The 19,314-nt window shown below is 40.4% G+C and overlaps 1 protein-coding gene across 1 annotated transcript in view; it reads right to left on the bottom strand.

Annotated features, from left to right (window-relative positions):
• Window positions 1-1,633: 1,633 nt before the first annotated feature.
• Window positions 1,634-19,314, bottom strand: part of LOC136875109 (uncharacterized) — a 146,970-nt gene continuing 129,289 nt past the window's right edge. The window contains exon 7 of the mRNA XM_068227903.1: window positions 1,634-1,846. Within this exon, the coding sequence (XP_068084004.1) occupies window positions 1,634-1,846 (213 nt within the window). The remainder of the gene's footprint in view (window positions 1,847-19,314) is intronic.

The following is a 19,314-nucleotide window of genomic DNA, read 5'->3' as shown; positions in this document are numbered from 1 at the left end:
TGCTCAACAAAACTCCCCGTGGTAATTCACTCAGCATTAGGCCACGGGATCTGCTCAACAAAACTCCCCGTCGTGTCTCATAAAGCAGTAGACGAGGGGATCTGCTCAACAAAACTCCCCTTGGTAATTCACTCAGCATTAAGCCACGGGATCTGCTCAACAAAACTCCCCGTCGTGTCTCATAAAGCAGTAGGCGAGGGGATCTGCTCAACAAAACACCCCGCAGTGATTTATACAGCAGTAGGTCAGGGGATCTGCTAAACAAACCTCCGCGTGGTTATTTACACAGCAGTAGGCGAGGCAGTCTGCTCAACGAAACTCTCCGTGTGTCTCATAAAGCAGTAGGCGAGGGGATCTGCTCAACAAAACTCCCCGTGGTAATTCACTCAGCATTAGGCCACGGGATCTGCTCAACAAAACTCCCCGTCGTGTCTCATAAAGCAGTAGACGAGGGGATCTGCTCAACAAAACTCCCCGTGGTAATTCACTCAGCGTTAGGCCACGGGATCTGCTCAACAAAACTCCCCGTCGTGTCTCATAAAGCAGTAGGCGAGGGGATCTGCTCAACAAAACTCCCCGTGGTAATTCACTCAGCATTAGGCCACGGGATCTGCTCAACAAAACTCCCCGTCGTGTCTCATAAAGCAGTAGACGAGGGGATCTGCTCAAAAAACTCCCCGTCGTGATTCATACAGCATGAGGGCAGGGGATCTGCTCAACAAAACTCCCCGTCGTGATTCACAATGCAGTAGGACAGTGGATCTGCTCAACAAAACTCCCCGTCGTGATTTATAAAGCAGTAGGCAAGTGGATCTGCTAAGCAAAGCTCCCCGTCGAGATTTATTCGGTAGTACGCCACAGGATCTGCTCAAGAAATATTCCCGTCATGATTCATAGAGCAGTAGGCCAGGGAATCTGCACAACAATACTTTCCCTGTTGATTTATACAGCAATAGCTCGGGGATCTGGTTAACAAAATTCCTCAGGATGATTTATACAGCAATAAGGAAGAGTATCTTAGTGATTGATATAGGAGTACATGAGTGAATCTGCATCACTTGTGGGTGGGTGGTGGTTATCGTACGTGGTGATGAGAAGGGACCCTAGCCTGGTTTGTCCAGTTGTACTTCCTCTACAACACTGCTCGTCTCTTCCATCTATCCTATCCGACGTCCGTTGGTCAACTCTTGTTTTTTACGAGCCCGGCGGTATCAAAGCACTTGAGGGCTAGGCACGGTTTCATTTCCACACTCCTCGTGGCCCTTTGTCGTTGTTTAGCCCATACCTTAAGTTTCGAAGTGTCGGATGCCCTCCAATTTGTTTGTCTCTCATTGGTGTTACATAGGGCATGGTTGCCTATTTGTACTTCCTCTTAAAACAATAATCACCACCACACCAAAACAAATCTACACTTCGTTAATGGTACACCACTACGCAAGCGGATCTGCACTGCAAAATTCCCCGTCGTGATTGATATACCGCTGAGCTAAGGGATCTCCTCACCTAGACTCCCCGTCGTGATTGAACCACCACTAAGCTAGACCATCAGCTCAACAGAACACACCGTTGTGCTTGATGCAGCAGTAGGCCAGAGGAACTGCCAAACACTAAAGTCTTACTAAAACAAACGTTTTCAGACCACGTTCTTCACGTGGCCAACATCATCCAGAACACAGTCACAAGGAACAAGAACTCTCATGCGAGCCACAGATCGAACTCCGATCAGAACCACATGCAGTAGGCCATCGCTAAAGACATCAGCGTGAAGGTTCACTCCAGTAAACTCAATAGTTTGTCCCTGGCTTTTATAGATAGACGTGGCATAAGAGACTTGAAGGGGAAATTCCTGCACATATGAATGGTGCGATGTAAGGAGAACTTGAATATTATTCGTGGTATAAAAAGACGTTCATCTAACCCTCAAAACGAACCACTGTAAGTCTTGGTGATATTGATGAAACAATAACTTTTATACCATTCACAACGAGATCAGAAAAATTTAAATTCCTTCTTATAATAAAAACTAAGCCTAATTTTTGATACAAAACGTGATGCTGCACTTCTAGCACTGAGATGAATGGAGTACATCTTGATCCACAAGGTTATGTGCACAATCCGTAACTTGATCTTCTACCCAATCGATGCTGTACAAATCGAGAAACCACCTTCCAGAAATTGGGGAAGGGCAGAGTTTATTTCATATACATTGGCGTTGATTTTATATAGTACGGCACGTTTGGAAGCACTGTCTGGGTTGGAAAAGATGCCTTGTGTGTATACTTGGTCTAACAGTTCTTTCAAAGAATTTGCAAACGGAACTTTTGTTGTCTCCCCTTACTAACGGTGACATGCTCTACTTCGTTGTTGCCAACTGTAAGAAGGAATTTTGAGTAACGTTCTTCCCCTTGAATTCTTCGACGTTCCGTTACTTGGATTTTTTCATTTCTTCTCAGAGTCTAGAGGATTTGGGTGAGACGTTTGTTACATCAGAAGGTGATTTGGCTTCTGTTACAACAGGAACATATTGTCGAAAATCTCTACAAAAAATTATGACCTTTTACTAAAAGCATTGTCGACTCCCATTAGGTCTCTGAGAGATCTGTTCAGTATTCCTAGAAAAATCTCTTTTGCCAAGCACACTTTGTGAAAAATCATTAAGCCTGCCTCTCGAATAAGGTGAGCTCTTTGGAATCCATTACTGAGAGACCAATATCCAGAACCATCACCCACATCAAGGGAGAAACGAAACATGCTATGTGCAGTAGTTCCTCCGTCAAAGTTGGCAGCAGATATTACAGAACTTGCCACATATAAGACGATTTCGCATTGCGAGCGGAAAAGTGTTATGACTACCTTCGAAATTAATGTTTCCCGGTTACCACCAAGACCATCGGGATACAACATTTTGAGCCAGTAAAATTGGTAGATATTGAAAGGGTTTCGATATTATGACGTTTATCTTATATATATACTTATGTTTATTTATTTATATTTATCTTATATATATGAAGCCACAAGGCTGACTGACTGACTGGCTGGCTGGCTGGCTGGCTGGCTGACTGACTGACTGACTGACTGACTGACTGACTGACTGACTGACTGACTGACTGACTGACTGACTGACTGACATTAATGTTTGCCCACTTTCAGGTGAGGTAGGAACTTGAAATTCGGCACTGTGATAGCTATTAGGCTGCAACCCAGGGAAAAATTCCAAAATGTTGACATTTTCCATATTTAGCCCCCCACCCCACCCAATCAAAATATCGGACTCAAATTTCCTGTTAGACCCTTCCAGATGAACTAAGAACTTCAGATGAATAATCTGATAGCAATGAGGCTGCAACCGTACGAAAAATTCCAATTCAATTTTTTCTTATTCAGGGCCCCCAACTCCCAATCAAAATATCGGTCTCAAATTTCGTGTTACGCCTTTCCAGAAGAACTAGAAAGTTGAAATTCGGCAATCTGATAGATATTGCGCTGTAAGCCGAGCAGAAATTCCAAAACGTTACAATTTTTCATATTTACCCCCCTTCACCACCCAATCAAAATATCGAACTCTAATTTTAGGTTAGACCATTCCAGATGAGCTAGGAACTTGAAATTTGGCAATATTATATCTATTAGCCTGCAACCTACGGAAAAATTAAAAAAATTCTAATTTTTTTTCTGCCCCCATCCCCCAAACAAAATGGCGAACACCGTGATGCAGTGCCCTACAAAATTAAAATTTGGCAACGTTCTAGCTCATAGCCTGTAACCGTCGTAGGAGTTGCAATAACTTAAATATTTAATATTTTAACCACTAAAAAAATCTAAATATTAAGCCAAATTTAATGACGGTGCAGGCTTTCGTTTCGAGCTCTCTTGTGGCTAAACGGTAATTGTTATCAATAAACGGACTGCACTTTCGGATCCTAAAATGTAGAGATCTACAACTTTGGTCCTATGACTTTTTGTTGTATCTCGACACCTTCTACCTTACATTGAGCTTCCTTTCCCCGGTTTTGGTCAATTTTGTTAAATTTCCAAAATAATTTTACTGATTCACACACTCATAAAAGAGATAGATGCACGAAATTCAGCACACTCCTTGGTACGACCATTGGCCATATGTAGACCGACCATCATTATTCTAGCTGCCTTGAATGCATGGGAAAACGGAAGGAATATGTGGAAATACTAAACAAATTTCAGCATAATGCATGTTTCTCAAGCAATTTACGGTGAAGCCCATAGAGATACGGCAAAACCTCAAGTAACCAAAATTTTTGGCCGTTTCATCGTCGACCTGCCTCCCAAGTTTCAAGACTCTACCTGTCTGCTAGTTGGCAGAATTATTTTTCAACTGGTGTTAAGCGGACGAAATTTGACATAGATCGAAACGTTCACACCTTTCTATGGTTTAAATAGGCAAGATATGAGAAAATGCCTTAGACACTACCGTAGGCGACTTAAAGGGACGTCTGACTGCGCAATCCGTATCTTGATACAGCTTACCATTGGGCACTCTTCAGCGTGCGCACCCCTCCCCGCCAAACAAAACGGCGGACGCAATTTACGGGTGCACCAGAATATGAAACTCTGGCGAAATTATAGTCTTTACACTGTAACTTTTAACATTTTATCTCTGAAAAATACGAAATATTCAGAAAAATCTCATGCCATTGCAGACCTTCGTTTCGAATAATTTCTGTCTAAGCAGTTCTGGAAGGCATTTTCTGTCCCTGGAATGAAGAGATCTATAAATTTGGTCCTATAAATGTTTTAAGACTGTAGCTGACTATTAGGTGTATGAAATAATTTTTCAACTTGTGAAATTTGCCCCAGATGGAAAAGGTTACTCCTACCCATATAATAAATCGCCGCTATACAACAAAATATACATATAGCACCAAACATGCCGACCAGTAAAATGTCCGTCCGTTGGCAAAGTCCGTTTGTCGATGAGACATACCATTTCGCCACAGTCTATTTCGAAATGTCCATTTGTGATGTAGAGTATCCGGGGGTTTGGGGGCGGAGCCGCCAACGAGCGAAAGCGAGTATATATATATAGCCCGTTGGCTCACTCACTGACATAAATGTTCACCCACTTCGCCATGAGCTGGAAACTTGAAATTTGGCATTGTGATAGCTATTAGCCTGCAACCAAGGAAAAATGTCCAGAAAATTCAAATTTTCAATTTTTGCCCCCTTCCCCCCAAAGAAAATGGCGGACGCCATGTTTCAGTGCCCTACAAAATTAAAATTTAACAAAGTTCTAGCTCCTAGCCTGTAACTGACGTAGATATTGCAAGAACTTCAAATATTTAATATTTTACCCATGAAAAAATTAGAAATAATAAGCCAAATTTAATGACGGTGCAGACTTTCGTTTCAAGCTATCTTGTGGCTGAACGGTAATTGCTATCAATGAACGGATTGCACTTTCATGTCTTAAAATTAAGAGATCTACAACTTAGGTCCTATGACTTTTCGTCGTAGATCGACCTCTTCTACCTCAGATTGAGCTTCATTTTTCCGGTTTTGGTCATTTTCGTTAAATTTCCATAAATTATGTTACTAATTCACACACTCATAAGACAGATAGATGCTCGAAATTCAGTACGTTCCTTGGCACGATCATTGGCCATATGTAGATCGAATGTCATACTTCCAGCTGCCTTCAATATGTAGGAAAACGGAAATAATATGTGGAAACACTGATCAAATTTCAGCCTAATTTATGTTTCCTAAGCAATTTATGGTGAATCCCAGGGAGATACGGCAAAAGCTCAAATAACTGAAATTCTAGGTCGTTTTATCATCGACTTGCCTGCCAAGTTTCAAGACTGTAGCTGTCTGCTGTCTGCTAAGTTGGCAAAATTAGTTTTCAACTGGTGAAAAGCGGCCGATTTTTTATGTGGATCGAAATTTTCACCCCTTTCTATGGTATAAATGGGCGAGATACGAGAAATGTCTAAGTCAGTCATGTAGGCGACTAAATGTGTCGTTTGATGGCGCAATCCGTTCCTCGATACGACGTACCGATAGGCCGCAATAAATTTCCAAATGAGAGCCTGCACTGGCTCTACTTTATATATATAAAGCCACAAGGCTGACTGACTGACTGACTGACAGACATTAATGTTTGCCCACTCCCAGGTGAGCTAGGAACTTGAAATTCGGCGGTGTGATAGCTATTTGACTGCAACCCAAGGAAAAATTCCAAAAAGTTGAATTTTTCCATATTTTAACCACCCCACCCAATTAAAATATCGGACTCACTTTTCGTGTTAGACCCTTCCAGATGAACTAGGAACTTCAAGTTAAGCAATCTGATAGCTATGAGGCTGCAACCCAAGGAAAAATTCCAAAAGTTCAAATTTTTCATATTTAGCCCCCGCCCAGCCCCCCAACTCCCAATCAAAAGATCGGTCTCAAAATTCGTGTTAGACCCTTCGAGATGAACTAGAAAGTTGAAATACGTCAGTGTGATAGATATTGGGATGTAAGCCAAGGAAAAATTCTAAAACGTTCCAATTTTTCTTATTTACCCCTCCACCGCCCCCAGACACAAAATCGGACTCTAATTTTGGGTTAGACCATTCCAGATGAGCTGGAAACTTGAAATTCGGCAATATTATAGCTGTTAGGCTGTAACCCAAAGAAAAATTACAAAGCGCTCAAATATTTCATATTAGCCCCCCATTCACAATGGCGGACTCAAATTTCGGGTTAGAAGCTTCCAGATGAGCTAGGAACTTGAAATTCGGCAATATGATAGCTATTAGGCTGCAATCCTAAGAAAAAATCAAAAAAGCTGAAACTTTTCATATTTAGCCCCCTCCACCCAATCAAAATATCGGACTAAAATTTCGGGTTAGACTCTTCCAGGTGAGCTAGGAACTTGAAATTCGGCAATATGATAGCTATTAGGTTGTAACCCCATGGAAAATTCAAAAAGTCGAAATTCTTTTATATTTATCCCCCTTCCCACCGAATCAAGATATCAGACTCAAATTTCGGGTTAGACCCTTCCAGATGAGCTCGGAACTTGAAATTCGGCACTCTGATAGCTATTAGGCTGCAACGCAAGGAAAAATTCCGAAAAGTTCTATTTTTTCATATTTAGCCCCCAAAACAAAAGGGTGGACTCAAATTTCGGGTTAGAACCTTCCTGATAAGCTAGGAACTTGTAATTCGGCAGTCTGATAGCTATCAGTCTGTAACCCCAGGAAAAATTCCAAAAAGTTTACATATTTCATATTTAACCCCCACCCACCGAATCGAATTATCGGACTCAAATTTCGGATTACACCGTACCAGATGAACTAGGAACTTGAAGTTTGGCAATATTATAGCTATTAGCCTGCAATCTACGGAAAAATTCCAAAAAATTCAATTTTTTATTTCTGCCCCATCCACCAAAAAAGTGGCGGACGCCATGATGCAGTGCCCTACAAAATTTGACATGGATCGAAATGTTCACCTCTTTCCATGGTACAAATAGGCAAGATACAAGAAAATACTTAAAACAGTGATGTAGGCGACTAAAAGGGCCGTCTGCTGTAGCAATCCGTACTTCGATACGACGTACCGTTTGGCCGCAATAAATTTGCAAATGGAAGTCTGCACTATTTAGCGTGCACATTGCCTGGTTCTAACAAAATGACTGACATTAATATTTGCCCACTTCCAGGTGAGCTGGGAACTTGAAATTCGGCAGTGGGATAGCTATTAGGCTGGAACCCTAGGAAAAAATCCAAAAAGTTTAATTTTTCCATATTTAGACCCCCACCCAATCAAAATATCGGACTCAAATTTCGTGTTAGACCCTTCCTAGGCTGTAACCCAATTATACATTACAAAAAGTTGAAATTTTTATTCTTGCCCCCTCCCCCATACAAAATGGCGTACGCCATGGTGCAGTGCCCTACAGAATTAAAATTTGGAAACGTTCTAGCTCCTAGCCTTTATCCGACGTAGGAATTGCAAGAAGTTTAAATATTTAATATGTTACCCGCTAAAAATTCGAAATATTGATCCAAATTTAATGACGGTGCAGACTTTCGTTTCGAGATATCTTGCGGCAGAGCGGTAATTCATGTTTCTAAGCAATTTATGGTGAGGCCCGTGGAGATGCGGCAAAACCTCAAATAAACAAATTCTAGGTCGTTACATCATCGACCTGTCTGCCAAGTTTCAAGACTGTAGCTATCTGCTATGTTGGCAAAAATTATTTTTTTACTTATGAAAAGAGGACGAATTTTGATATGAATCGAAACGTTCACCTCTTTCTATGGTATAAATAGTCGAGGTACGAGATGATGACTAAGACAGTAATGGGTCTTCTGCCTTACCTCGATACGACGTAACGTTTGGTCGCAATAGATTTGCAAATGAAAGTGTCCACTATTTAGCGTGCACATTGCCTGGCTCTATATTAGATATATTAAACCGTTTGGATCACTGGATGATTTAAATGTTTACCCACTTCGGCACGAGCTATAAACTTGAAAGTTGGCAATATGTTAGCTATTAAGCTGTTACCTGTGGAAAAGTTCCAAATGTTGATTTTTTGTTATTTTTACTCCCCTTCCTCTAAACTAAATTGTGGATGATATGTTGCAGTGCGCCAGAAAATTAAAATTAGGCGCAGTTACAACTCTTGGCCTGCAACCGACGGAGAAATTCGAAAGAGTTGAAATGTTTAACTTTTTACCTCCTGATTTTATCGAAATGTGGAAGCAATTTTCATGATGGTGCCAACTATCGTTTCAATGTATTTGGTGGCTAACTGTAAGTCGTACCGCCAAATGTACAAGAGGTTCCGATCCTATCATGAAGAGATCTACAACTTCGGTTCCGGGAATTTTAGTCCCTTGTGCCTAAGATTAAGCTACATTTTTTAGATTTAACGCCAATTTTTCACATTGTCCATAATCAGTTTTACTGTTTTACACACTTATAAGACCGACAGAAACATGAAATTAGGCCGGCTCATTGGAACATTCGTGGGTCATATGTGAGCAAAATGCATGATTCTAACACCCTGTAGCAATGGAAAAAGGGAAGTAATACGTAAACACTGTACTCCTAATCCAAGGTTCTAAACCGATCTACGGTTAACTCGACGCAGATACGACAAAACATCAAGAGTTTCAACCACGATAAACCTACCACGTTTCAAGATTACAGCTCCCCGTTACTTTAGGAATTTTCACCACGTCGAAACGTTTAACGGTCATCTTTGCTGAAAATCGTAAATGTAAGGGACAAGAAAATATACGTCTGGTGGCGTCATAGTAATACTCCATGTGACCACTTGTGATGGAGCCTCCAACGAGGCTGACTGGCCAGTCGTCTGTTATAAACTCTAAATCTTGAGCCATTTTACTTAATTAATCTTGGAACAAAAATAACGGTCATTTCTCAAAGTGTAAAGTAATCGAAAACCACATACTGTATATCTAGTAGAACGTGGTACTACGAGTTCGCCCCGTGTTGATAAACAAGCAGACGAGAAAACTGAATAACCGAACGCACTTTCACAATGTATGCAGTTTGAATCACACCCACTATAACCTGCATTACGCAACTTATTGTATAAAGATAATCGTACCGTCAGGTGGGTTTACTTACACACTTTTATAGTGTTTTCCGCACTTTCATGGCTGTGATATGTTGTCAAATTTATAGAAACATGTTTATGTATGCTTTGAGGGTACTTACACAAAAATATAATATAATATAATATAATATAATATAATATAATATAATATAATATAATATAATATAATATAATATAATATAATATAATATAATATAATATAATATAATATAATATAATATAATATAATATAATATAATATAATATAATATAATATAATATAATATAATATAATATAATACAATATAACACGATGAATGCAAACTATCCCTAAGACATTTAAAAAAATGGATGTGTAAAGTTACCCCACCCTTGGGGTTACTTCACAGACACCAGTACTTATACAGCTTCACAAGGGGTTAATTTACACATGCCTGGAAATTTTCAATGGGAAGATAACACCAATTAGAAGTACGAAGATACCTTAAAATGCTTTATTGAATAATCTGAATACATTAAAAAATTAATGAATTATGTGTCAAATGTTTAATTTTATGTTTGTAGGAAATAAGAAAGAAACCAATGCTGCTGAAGTGTTTGAAGTAAAAAATCTATTAAACTAATTTTTTGCAGCAGTCTAAGGCATTGTTAACATAAATGTCACTTTGATAGAGAGTTTATATTTACATCAATGACCGCAGATGTTTTCTGAATTTCAGCAAAACTATTCTCAATATTCTAGGTTCATCAAGCAGTCCCACTATGTCCTGGCAATACATCCCCTTATTTACAGCATTTACTGCAGAGTCAATATCATGCTGAGCGTAGACTGCATACCTGCGAGAACCGGGCTTCGTAAGATATGTTCTTGGCATTTTGCAGCGTTCGAACCTGAAATTAAAGCACACCGACATGATTATCCGTGTATATGGGAATTATACGAGAAAACTGGCTTCGGCTGTTATTGATTTGCAACACCCAAATACTCTGGGGTTCAAACATGAAATACCAAACACTGCCTTTTGTGTCAAATAGCCTGTGTAAAGGTACCCAGTCGAAAGGGCGAGTCATGCACGTTCAGATATTTTCGGCTTCTCAGTGATGTGACTCAACAAGGATACATGCTGCACATCCAATTCCCGCCTCCCTAGTCTTTATGGAGGTAGCTTTGTTACAAATTACATCTTGGCATAGAAATGAACAACATAAAGATACTCACGTGCGTTTAGCTGCAGTTATTATCTAGCGGAGTGAACACAAACACGGTTTTCTTACTGCTAAGTGTTGTATAAATACACATCTTACTCAAAAGCTTCATAGCTGGCCACGTACAGCGCTCAAAAGATGTAGTGTGTAAAGTTACCCAGCCTGTGTAAGGTAACCCCAACTGACGATACTGTATGTAAAGAAGTAAATTTCTATTTATCTTATCTTACTATATATAAAAATGGATGTATGTATGTAAATGTCACATCTCCTCATAAACCACTGGAGCAATTTCAATCAAATGTTGAACACTTATTATTTGCTATCTGAAGACGAGCAATGTGGGGGTAAGCCACCACTAGCCCCATTAGGGGTGGGAGTTAGGGGGGTCAGGTAAAAACTAATGTCGGATCCATAGTTTTTGGGGTCGCGGAGGTGAATAGTGACACTCCCGATTTTTTAAAAGTCAAATTTCTGCTCCCATTTGGGTGGGGACGAGGGAGGACTGATATATAAAATTAAAGGAAAATAGTGTCGAATACATAGTTTTCGGGGTCGTCGAGGTGAATTGTACACTCTGGATCTTTAGTATCAGGAGACAAACCACGTGACGGTACGATAGCACAGGAACCCTTAGGGGCGGGGGGTGAGGGGGTCAGATATACAAATTAACGAAAGTAGTGTCGAATCCATACTTTTCGTGCTCACTGGGATGAATAGTGACACTCCGGATTGTTAGTATCAGGAGACAAACCACGTGGGGGTAATACACCCCAAGAAACCTTAGGGGCAGGGGGCAAGGGGACTCAGATACAAAAATCATCAAAAGTAGTGTTGAATCCATACTTTTCGTGGTCGCTGATAAGAATAGTCACACTCCGGAATTTTTTTAAGTCCAAGTTCAGCCCCCTTCATGGTAGGGGGCGATGGGGGAGTGATATATGAAAATAATCGAAAAGAGTGTCGAATCCATAGTTGTCGGGGTCGCTGAGATGAATAGTGAGACTCCGCATATTTTATAAGTTCATCCCCCTTTGGGGTCGGGGCGAGGGGGGGAGAGATATATAAAATTAATCGAAAATAGTGTCGAATATATATTTTCGGGGTCGCCGAGGTGAATCGTACGCTTCGGATTTTTAGTATCAGGAGACAAACCACGTGGGGGGGGTAGGACACCCCAGAAACGCTTAGGGGCGGGGTGGGGAGGGGGCTGAGATGTAAAAATCATCGAAGGTAGTGTCGAATCAATACTTTTCGGGGTCGCTGAGATGAATAATGGTACTCCGGAATTTTTTTAAAGTGGTGGGTGGCAATTGGAGAGTGATATATAAAAATAAACGAAAATAATGTTGAATCCGTAGTTGTCGGGGTCGCTGAGATGAATGGTGAGACCCCGGATATTTTACAACTCCAAGTTCATCCCCCTTTCTTGTTGGGGATGAGGGGGATTCAGATTTAAAAATAAACGAAAATAGTGTCGAAGCCATAGTTTTCGGGGTCGCTGAGATGAATAGTAACATTCCGGATGTTTAAAGTCCAGCTTCAGCCCCCTTTGGCACAGAGGTTGAGAAAGGGTGAAAAAGTAAATAGTCCAAAATGCCCCCCTTTGGCATAGAAGGTGAGGAAGAGTGAAAAAATAAATTGTCAAGAATGCCCAAAGTAATAGACGTGTGTATGTTCCAGTATGACTTTCAAGTATGACTTACTACCTGGAGAACATACTGTGGGAGTAAGACGCCCCTAGAACCAATTCGGAAGCGGGTGAAATACATAATCCATATTAATAAATAGAAGTCAGTTTGCCGCAATCTATATTGTTTTTTTTGCTATGGGCTTTACGTCGCACCGACACAGATAGGTCTTATGGCGACGATGGGATAGGAAAGGCCTAGGAGTTGGAAGGAAGCGGCCGTGGCCTTAATTAAGGTACAGCCCCAGCATTTGCCTGGTGTGAAAATGGGAAACCACGGAAAACCATTTTCAGGAATCTATATTGTACCGGGAACACCGCTACGAGAGAAGTTCGAAGTATGTTTGTTGAACTTCGCGCGAGATGGAAGGTAGGCAGCCCGCCGAACGCGGTGACGTGCCCAGCGAGTGACGTGGCCGCCGTAAGCCAGCTATCCGCTACCATATATGGTAATGATCCAGGTCGTCCTCAAAAGTACATTTTGAGCTAATTTATCGCTATTTTGAAATTGCCAACTTAAAAGCCTCTACAATGGACATCATCTCTTCAGATTTCAAGAAAATCCACCGAGTATTATAGAAGTTATAAGGGTAGATAGTACCCGAGTTCTAGACACTTCCATGCGGACGTGTATAAAAGGAAGACCACCCGACCTACGAATTCAGTGTCTGTCACTCCGCCGTCTCTGTGACACGGGTGACAAGAGAAGTGTTGTGCGTGTCGAACTTCTAGTCGACAGTCTGCGAAATCCAAGTACGGTATTTTCTCTAAGTCTTGTATCAAGACTTTGTCATATTCTTGAAGTGCCTGAATGGGACTTTACTTTTGAGAGCATCGTATTGGAACTTTGTCATATTGCCACATTGGGACTTTGTTTTTTTCGTGTGTCGTGATTGGACTTTGATGTTTTGTTAAAGTGCCATATAAGAACTTTGTTTTTTTTCTGAAGCGTCTCATTGGAACTTAGTTATTTTCGCCAAGTGTCGCGATAAGACTTTATTATTTTCTTAAGGTGACGTACTGGAACATTGTCATCGGAACTTTATTTTCTTCGAGTGTCGTGTTGGGACTTTAACATTTCGACACGTTGGAACTTTATTTTCTTCGAGTGTCGTGTTGGGACTTTAACATTTCGGCACATTGGAACTTTGTTATTTCTACACATTGGAACTTTCTTTTTTTTTTTTTGACGTGCCACATAAGGACTTACTTATTCGACGACGATTGAATTTCACGCGTGTTGTGTATCGCATTGAACTTACGTTTCGAACTTATTCGAACTTATATTTTTGAATCAATTTCTGGAACATTGAACTTAGGGGACATTCAACATTACGTTTAATTGTGAAATATGCAATGCTTTCCAAGTGCTGCACAGGGACTTATGTTTTGATTCTTAAAGACTGTGACAATTCGGAATACGCATATCGCATTTCCCTAAAGCCTAGAACTTTCCAGTATTTTGAGTGATCCATAATTTATGAAGTCAGACTTTTTCTTTCAAATATTATTTTCTTTAATGGCTATTCACTTCGCTTATTAATGCAACAGGACAAGTTTTCCGAGTGCTACTTATTCAGTTCATTGCCAATATGTTTTAAACCTTCAGAACTATGCATTTAGGACTGCAGTAACAGTAATCCCCTAGAACATTCTGATTTACAGTGAGCTTGCCTTATGAACTTGCATTTCTACCAGTACTTGTTCTTCGAGTGATTATTCTAGAACGTTTTTGCAGTAATCATAATTAAAAGGTCATATCTGTTCAGACAGTGCCCTGAACGTGTGGAGTGCCGTACAGGAAATTCAGGTGTGAATTACGTCTCGAATCGAACCCAGGAACGCGTACCAATCTTCGAGACATTCCAGAACCTCGAGACTTCCAGAACGTCGAGACACTTCCAGAACCTCCAGACGTTCCAGAACTCCTCATCCGAGCAGGTGTGGTCCCTGCCCAGTCGATGTCCAGCACCATCCCAGGACTTGGAGGTACCAACCAGCCATGACATTTCCACGCTGCTGTATGAAGGTGATATGAACTTGCTCTTGATGATCAATAAACTCAATTTATCAAAATAATCTCTCAAATTGATAACTATACCTCTCTCTGTACCAGCTCCAATGATAAAGCCACAACCGAGATTAAGAATCATGCTCGTTCATTTAATATCAAGCGCCTTAAAGATATGAACACATTTTTACGGGTACAATATATACTGTACTATACATATATTATATAAATTAAGGCATAAAAATGAAAACAAGCGTGAATTAATGAGACCATTCTAGGCGACCTAGAAACTTAAAACTTCGTACCAGACAACCTGATGACTTCAGGATCCCTAGAAAAATTGAAAATTCTCAAAATTCTCTGAGAGGGACACGTTGGGAGTTTCAAAACTGCATAAGAACACAGTGGGTGATATTTATCCAGAACGATAATCTATAGGTTTCATGGGCTTAAAAGTTTCCTGAAAATCCTAATTTTTAACCCCTCCCCCGTATCAAGATGGCAGCACAATCTCCCAGACAAGTTAGAAAATAGAATTTGGCAAAATTATAGCTTTGTGCCTGTAACCGATGGAAAATTTACGAGATGTTTAAACACTTTATTATTTACTCCAGGAAAATATCGAAATATGGAGGCAATTTTAATGACGGCGCAAACCTTCCTTTCGAAGTATTTGGTGGCTAAACGGTAAGTCGTATCACAAAACGGATGACACAACCTCAGTTCAATTTGGAGTGATCTACAACTTTGGTCCTATGACTTTTTGTCGTATCTCTATCCCTTATGATAAATTTGGCTCCATTTCTAGATTTACCTTAATTTTGCACTTTGTACACGAATAATAGATGGTTTGAGTCACTTATAGGAAAGATGGGATCGTCAAATTCTACACGAATATTTGCCCACCCAGCCAAATTCTATGTTTGAAGCTGTCGCATACGTATCTGAAACGTAATTCACAAATTTCACCCTATTCACCGTTTCTAAAATAATCTTGCCTTTAAATAGATGAGATACGAGGAAATATCTTAAGGCCAGCCATTTAGATCGCTAAATGAGGCCAGAGTCGTATTTTTATACAATCCGTTTTTCAATATGAATGCACCGTTTAGCAGCAGTTATTCTGAAAATGAAGGTGAACATGGATATACTTCCGTATGTCGATCTACATTTATTAAGTCGATTTGTAGCGATCTAGAAGGGGGTGTGTCTTACATTGTAATTAATACTTTACAAATCAATAGTGAGTCTCAGCAGGAGGGCGTCTGCTGTTGTAATCAGTACTCCCCACATCGACTTTGACTAGCAATAGGAATGGGGTAGTTCTCCAACGCCTGTGTACCATTATAATGCATAATTCCCTTCTTGATTTGACTAGCAGAAGGCAAGGGAGCGTGCATTTTTTAAAACTCTTTTACCTGATTCTCTTTATCATTTGGTATAGGTGCCACCGAAGAGCCTCCGTGGCTCAGACGGCAGCGCGTCGGCCTCTCACCGCTGGATACCGTGGTTCAAATCCCGGTCACTCCATGTGAGATTTGTGCTGGACAAAGCGGAGACGGGACAGGTTTTTCTCCGGGTACTCCGGATTTCCCTGTCATATTTCATTCCAGCAACACTCTCCATTCTCATTTCATAGCATCTATCACTTATTAATATAAATAACTTTGGGAGTGGCGACCCCATTGTACTAATAGCCTATATCCGATTCATTCATTACATCCCTGACCCGGTCAAAGACAGAAAAACAGGTTGTAGGTTTTTTTATAGGTGCCACCGATTATAAAGAAAATTTACCCATGAAAATGTGACTGACGTTACGCATAGTGAATTGCTGCAAACAAGTGGACCTGTCGTTATCATCACAACTCTGCAACTCGCACTTCACATTGGAAACAACGTCTGCGGACCTCCCTATGCTTTTTCTCGGATAACTCCAAGAGACATGCAAATAAATTTTTTTATTCGCTTCATCTACAGCAATTTACTTCGATATCCGTATACATTATAGAATACCGTAGCGAAGCACGGCTACATTTGCTAGTCAAAAACTGAAAAAGAAGTGTTACTCACATTAGAGGTGCGTACTGGAACAGGGCCAAAATTACAATTTGCAAATCAATAATGTCTAAACACTAGGGTTATTAGCCTAGTTTAAGAACACATTTATTCTATTCAGGCATCACGAGTAGATTCAAGCTCTTTTGGACAGCGACAATATCAGCCCTCCCCTTTCAAGCAGCCATTTAACAATGACTGAAATTGCAACAATTACTGTCGAAAAGGAAAACTTTAACAGCTTCTACTAGCAAGACTTGAAACACTCATACACAGGGAAAAGCTCATGCCTTCTATACAGCAAATAATTACATGCAGTACTTATTTGTCTACGTAAGAACTGGTCACACTGTTACTGCAAGGTGAACATGAAACACGGCATGACAGCTCTGTATTCTAACAACCGGGAGGAAACAAGCGAGTGTTCACTTTATTCATTCCCGCGAAACCTCTCATGTTCCTTCCTTCAACATCAGACTACACTTCTAGTAGCTACCAGCTTGCTTGTTAAACACAGCACTAAAACCTAACGCCAACTGCTATATAAGAAACATTATGAAGCCTACGTAATCAAATCTCCTTGCACAAGTTTGTAGGAGAAAACTTTATATTTCTGATTAGAGTCACCAACTAAATTTTATCCGGCTGAAATATTTAATAATAATGCTATAGATTTTACGTAGCCCACCTCGTGGCCACGATCGTTAAAGCGTTGGTCTGACACCGTGGTTGGCCGGTTCGAGTCCCGCTGGTCGAAAAAATATCACTCCAGAATGTCGACGCGAAGGGTGGGGGAGTTTGATGTTTTACAATTTCTAATCACTAGATTGCGTGCCATAAGCCTGGATTAAATTCCAATACTCTTCGCAATGCTCATACGGAGTGTGGGTATATGACGTTGTTGATGGTGATTCATCCGTCGGATAAAGACGTTAGACCAAAAGTAGAACCCTTTATTTTTCGTCAGGCGTAGGGTTCGTGCCGGCACCGGGTTTCACCCTCTCCCTTCCTACTATCATATATCACGTCATTCATTCCATTTTATTAACTTCTCTGATGACGTTGATGTCAGGAAAGGCATCCAGTCATAAAAACCCGCCACGATATATCCATCTCACATCTACGCAAACACGATGGACAAAGTAAAGTACTGCTATGGTTTTCGGAGACGACGGTGTGCCATTGCCTACCAAAACGAGGCTGACGTGTAAAAATTATAGATATACAAATTCAGCACCATAATGCTGTACCTCATGTGAAGAAATCAGGCAACATTCCTATTTACATCGAGTATCCAACATTCAACTCGAGATTAAGTGGCACCAGAATGAACGACGCAAACTCATCAGCATTGATGAGAAAGGAGCCAACACCGTGTGTCCTCTAATTTAAATATTACTCGTATGGCAACACATAAGTTTGTACCTTCACTGCAACGTACGGAAAGCACATGACAGCTCCGGACCACCCTACAAGTACAGGAAATGGCTCGATAAAGTACAAGTTGTATTTCGTTCTTACGGATTTCGTACATAAAATCCTCGATCTCATAACGGTCTCACTGTAATCTCCTCCATCATAGTGTGGAATTACGATGTACAACTACGAACATAGGTACATTACCGGGGGAAAACTCCTGTGCTATCTGCAAGACTAGATTCATACCATTATTAACATTAGGTAAGCGAAAGGTCCAACATTGTTACATGGTTGTTATAATCTGGAAGAGATTTACAACTCATAATGCAAGCCTTTCAAATTAAGAATGTCAGAACAATGAAAAGCGTTTTTCTCTTCTTTGCACAACACTTCGAAAATTAGTCACCTCTGGCGTCGGTTTAATTTTTCCACTTCTTTCTCAATTATGTTAATTGGAAGATGAGACGTTTCCAGTCGCGTAATAGCTTACGGGAGAATTTTCCTTATCTATCTTTGTCATACAAAATGCCCGAACTAAGGGGTTGTACCATTGTAAAGGCAGCCGAATCTTCAGTATTTAATGAACAAATGCCTTGTAAGATTTCACTATAATGTTCTGCGTAATAAAAGTCAGCGTTAAATTATATGCCTCATCTAGTATGTGCAGGCTGAGCTGGGTGAGGAATATGCTGGGAAATGGTCTTACAAATAAATATATATTTTTGAATTTTCATGTCAACCCAAATTTTCGCCATCATAATTCCACGAGATATAGGTAAATGTTTCCATGTATTATTGATACACCTTTATTTGAACCCATAGATTATAGGATTGCAATAGCCGCTGTATCTTCAGCATTTAATGAATTAATAACTTGTGAGATTTCACTGTACTGTTCTGTGTATTACAAGTCAGCTTTAAGCCAAGTGGTAACTGGCATCCTTGTATCACGCGGATGTCCTTAGTATAGTAATAATATGAAAAATAAAAAATGAATGGAAGAAAAACAGGCAACTTTCGTCATTCACCAGAGGAAAATAACGTCAGATCTACAGCATGTAAGTTAAAATGAGTGATCAAACAAGTTTTCGATCGACAGCCCTACAGTCCTGAATTCAGTTGCCAATCAGACAAAATCGCCGTGAGCATTTAAGCACTCAGTGACGCGCCAGGCTGGAGATCGCCGTGTCCTGCTGCTTAGCCGCCTCCTGCACAACCCCATCTGACAGGAAGAGTCGACCTATAGAGGGGAACGAAGGCGTGATAATCGCATGGTTAATGTTAATGGCTAACAAGTTGTACGGATTTCTGATATGCCGGAATGTTATCTCG

The sequence above is a fragment of the Anabrus simplex genome, chromosome 5, assembly GCF_040414725.1.
Source record: "Anabrus simplex isolate iqAnaSimp1 chromosome 5, ASM4041472v1, whole genome shotgun sequence".
Classification (NCBI taxonomy): Eukaryota; Metazoa; Arthropoda; class Insecta; order Orthoptera; family Tettigoniidae; genus Anabrus; species Anabrus simplex.
This window is presented reverse-complemented; position numbering and strand designations above follow the sequence as displayed.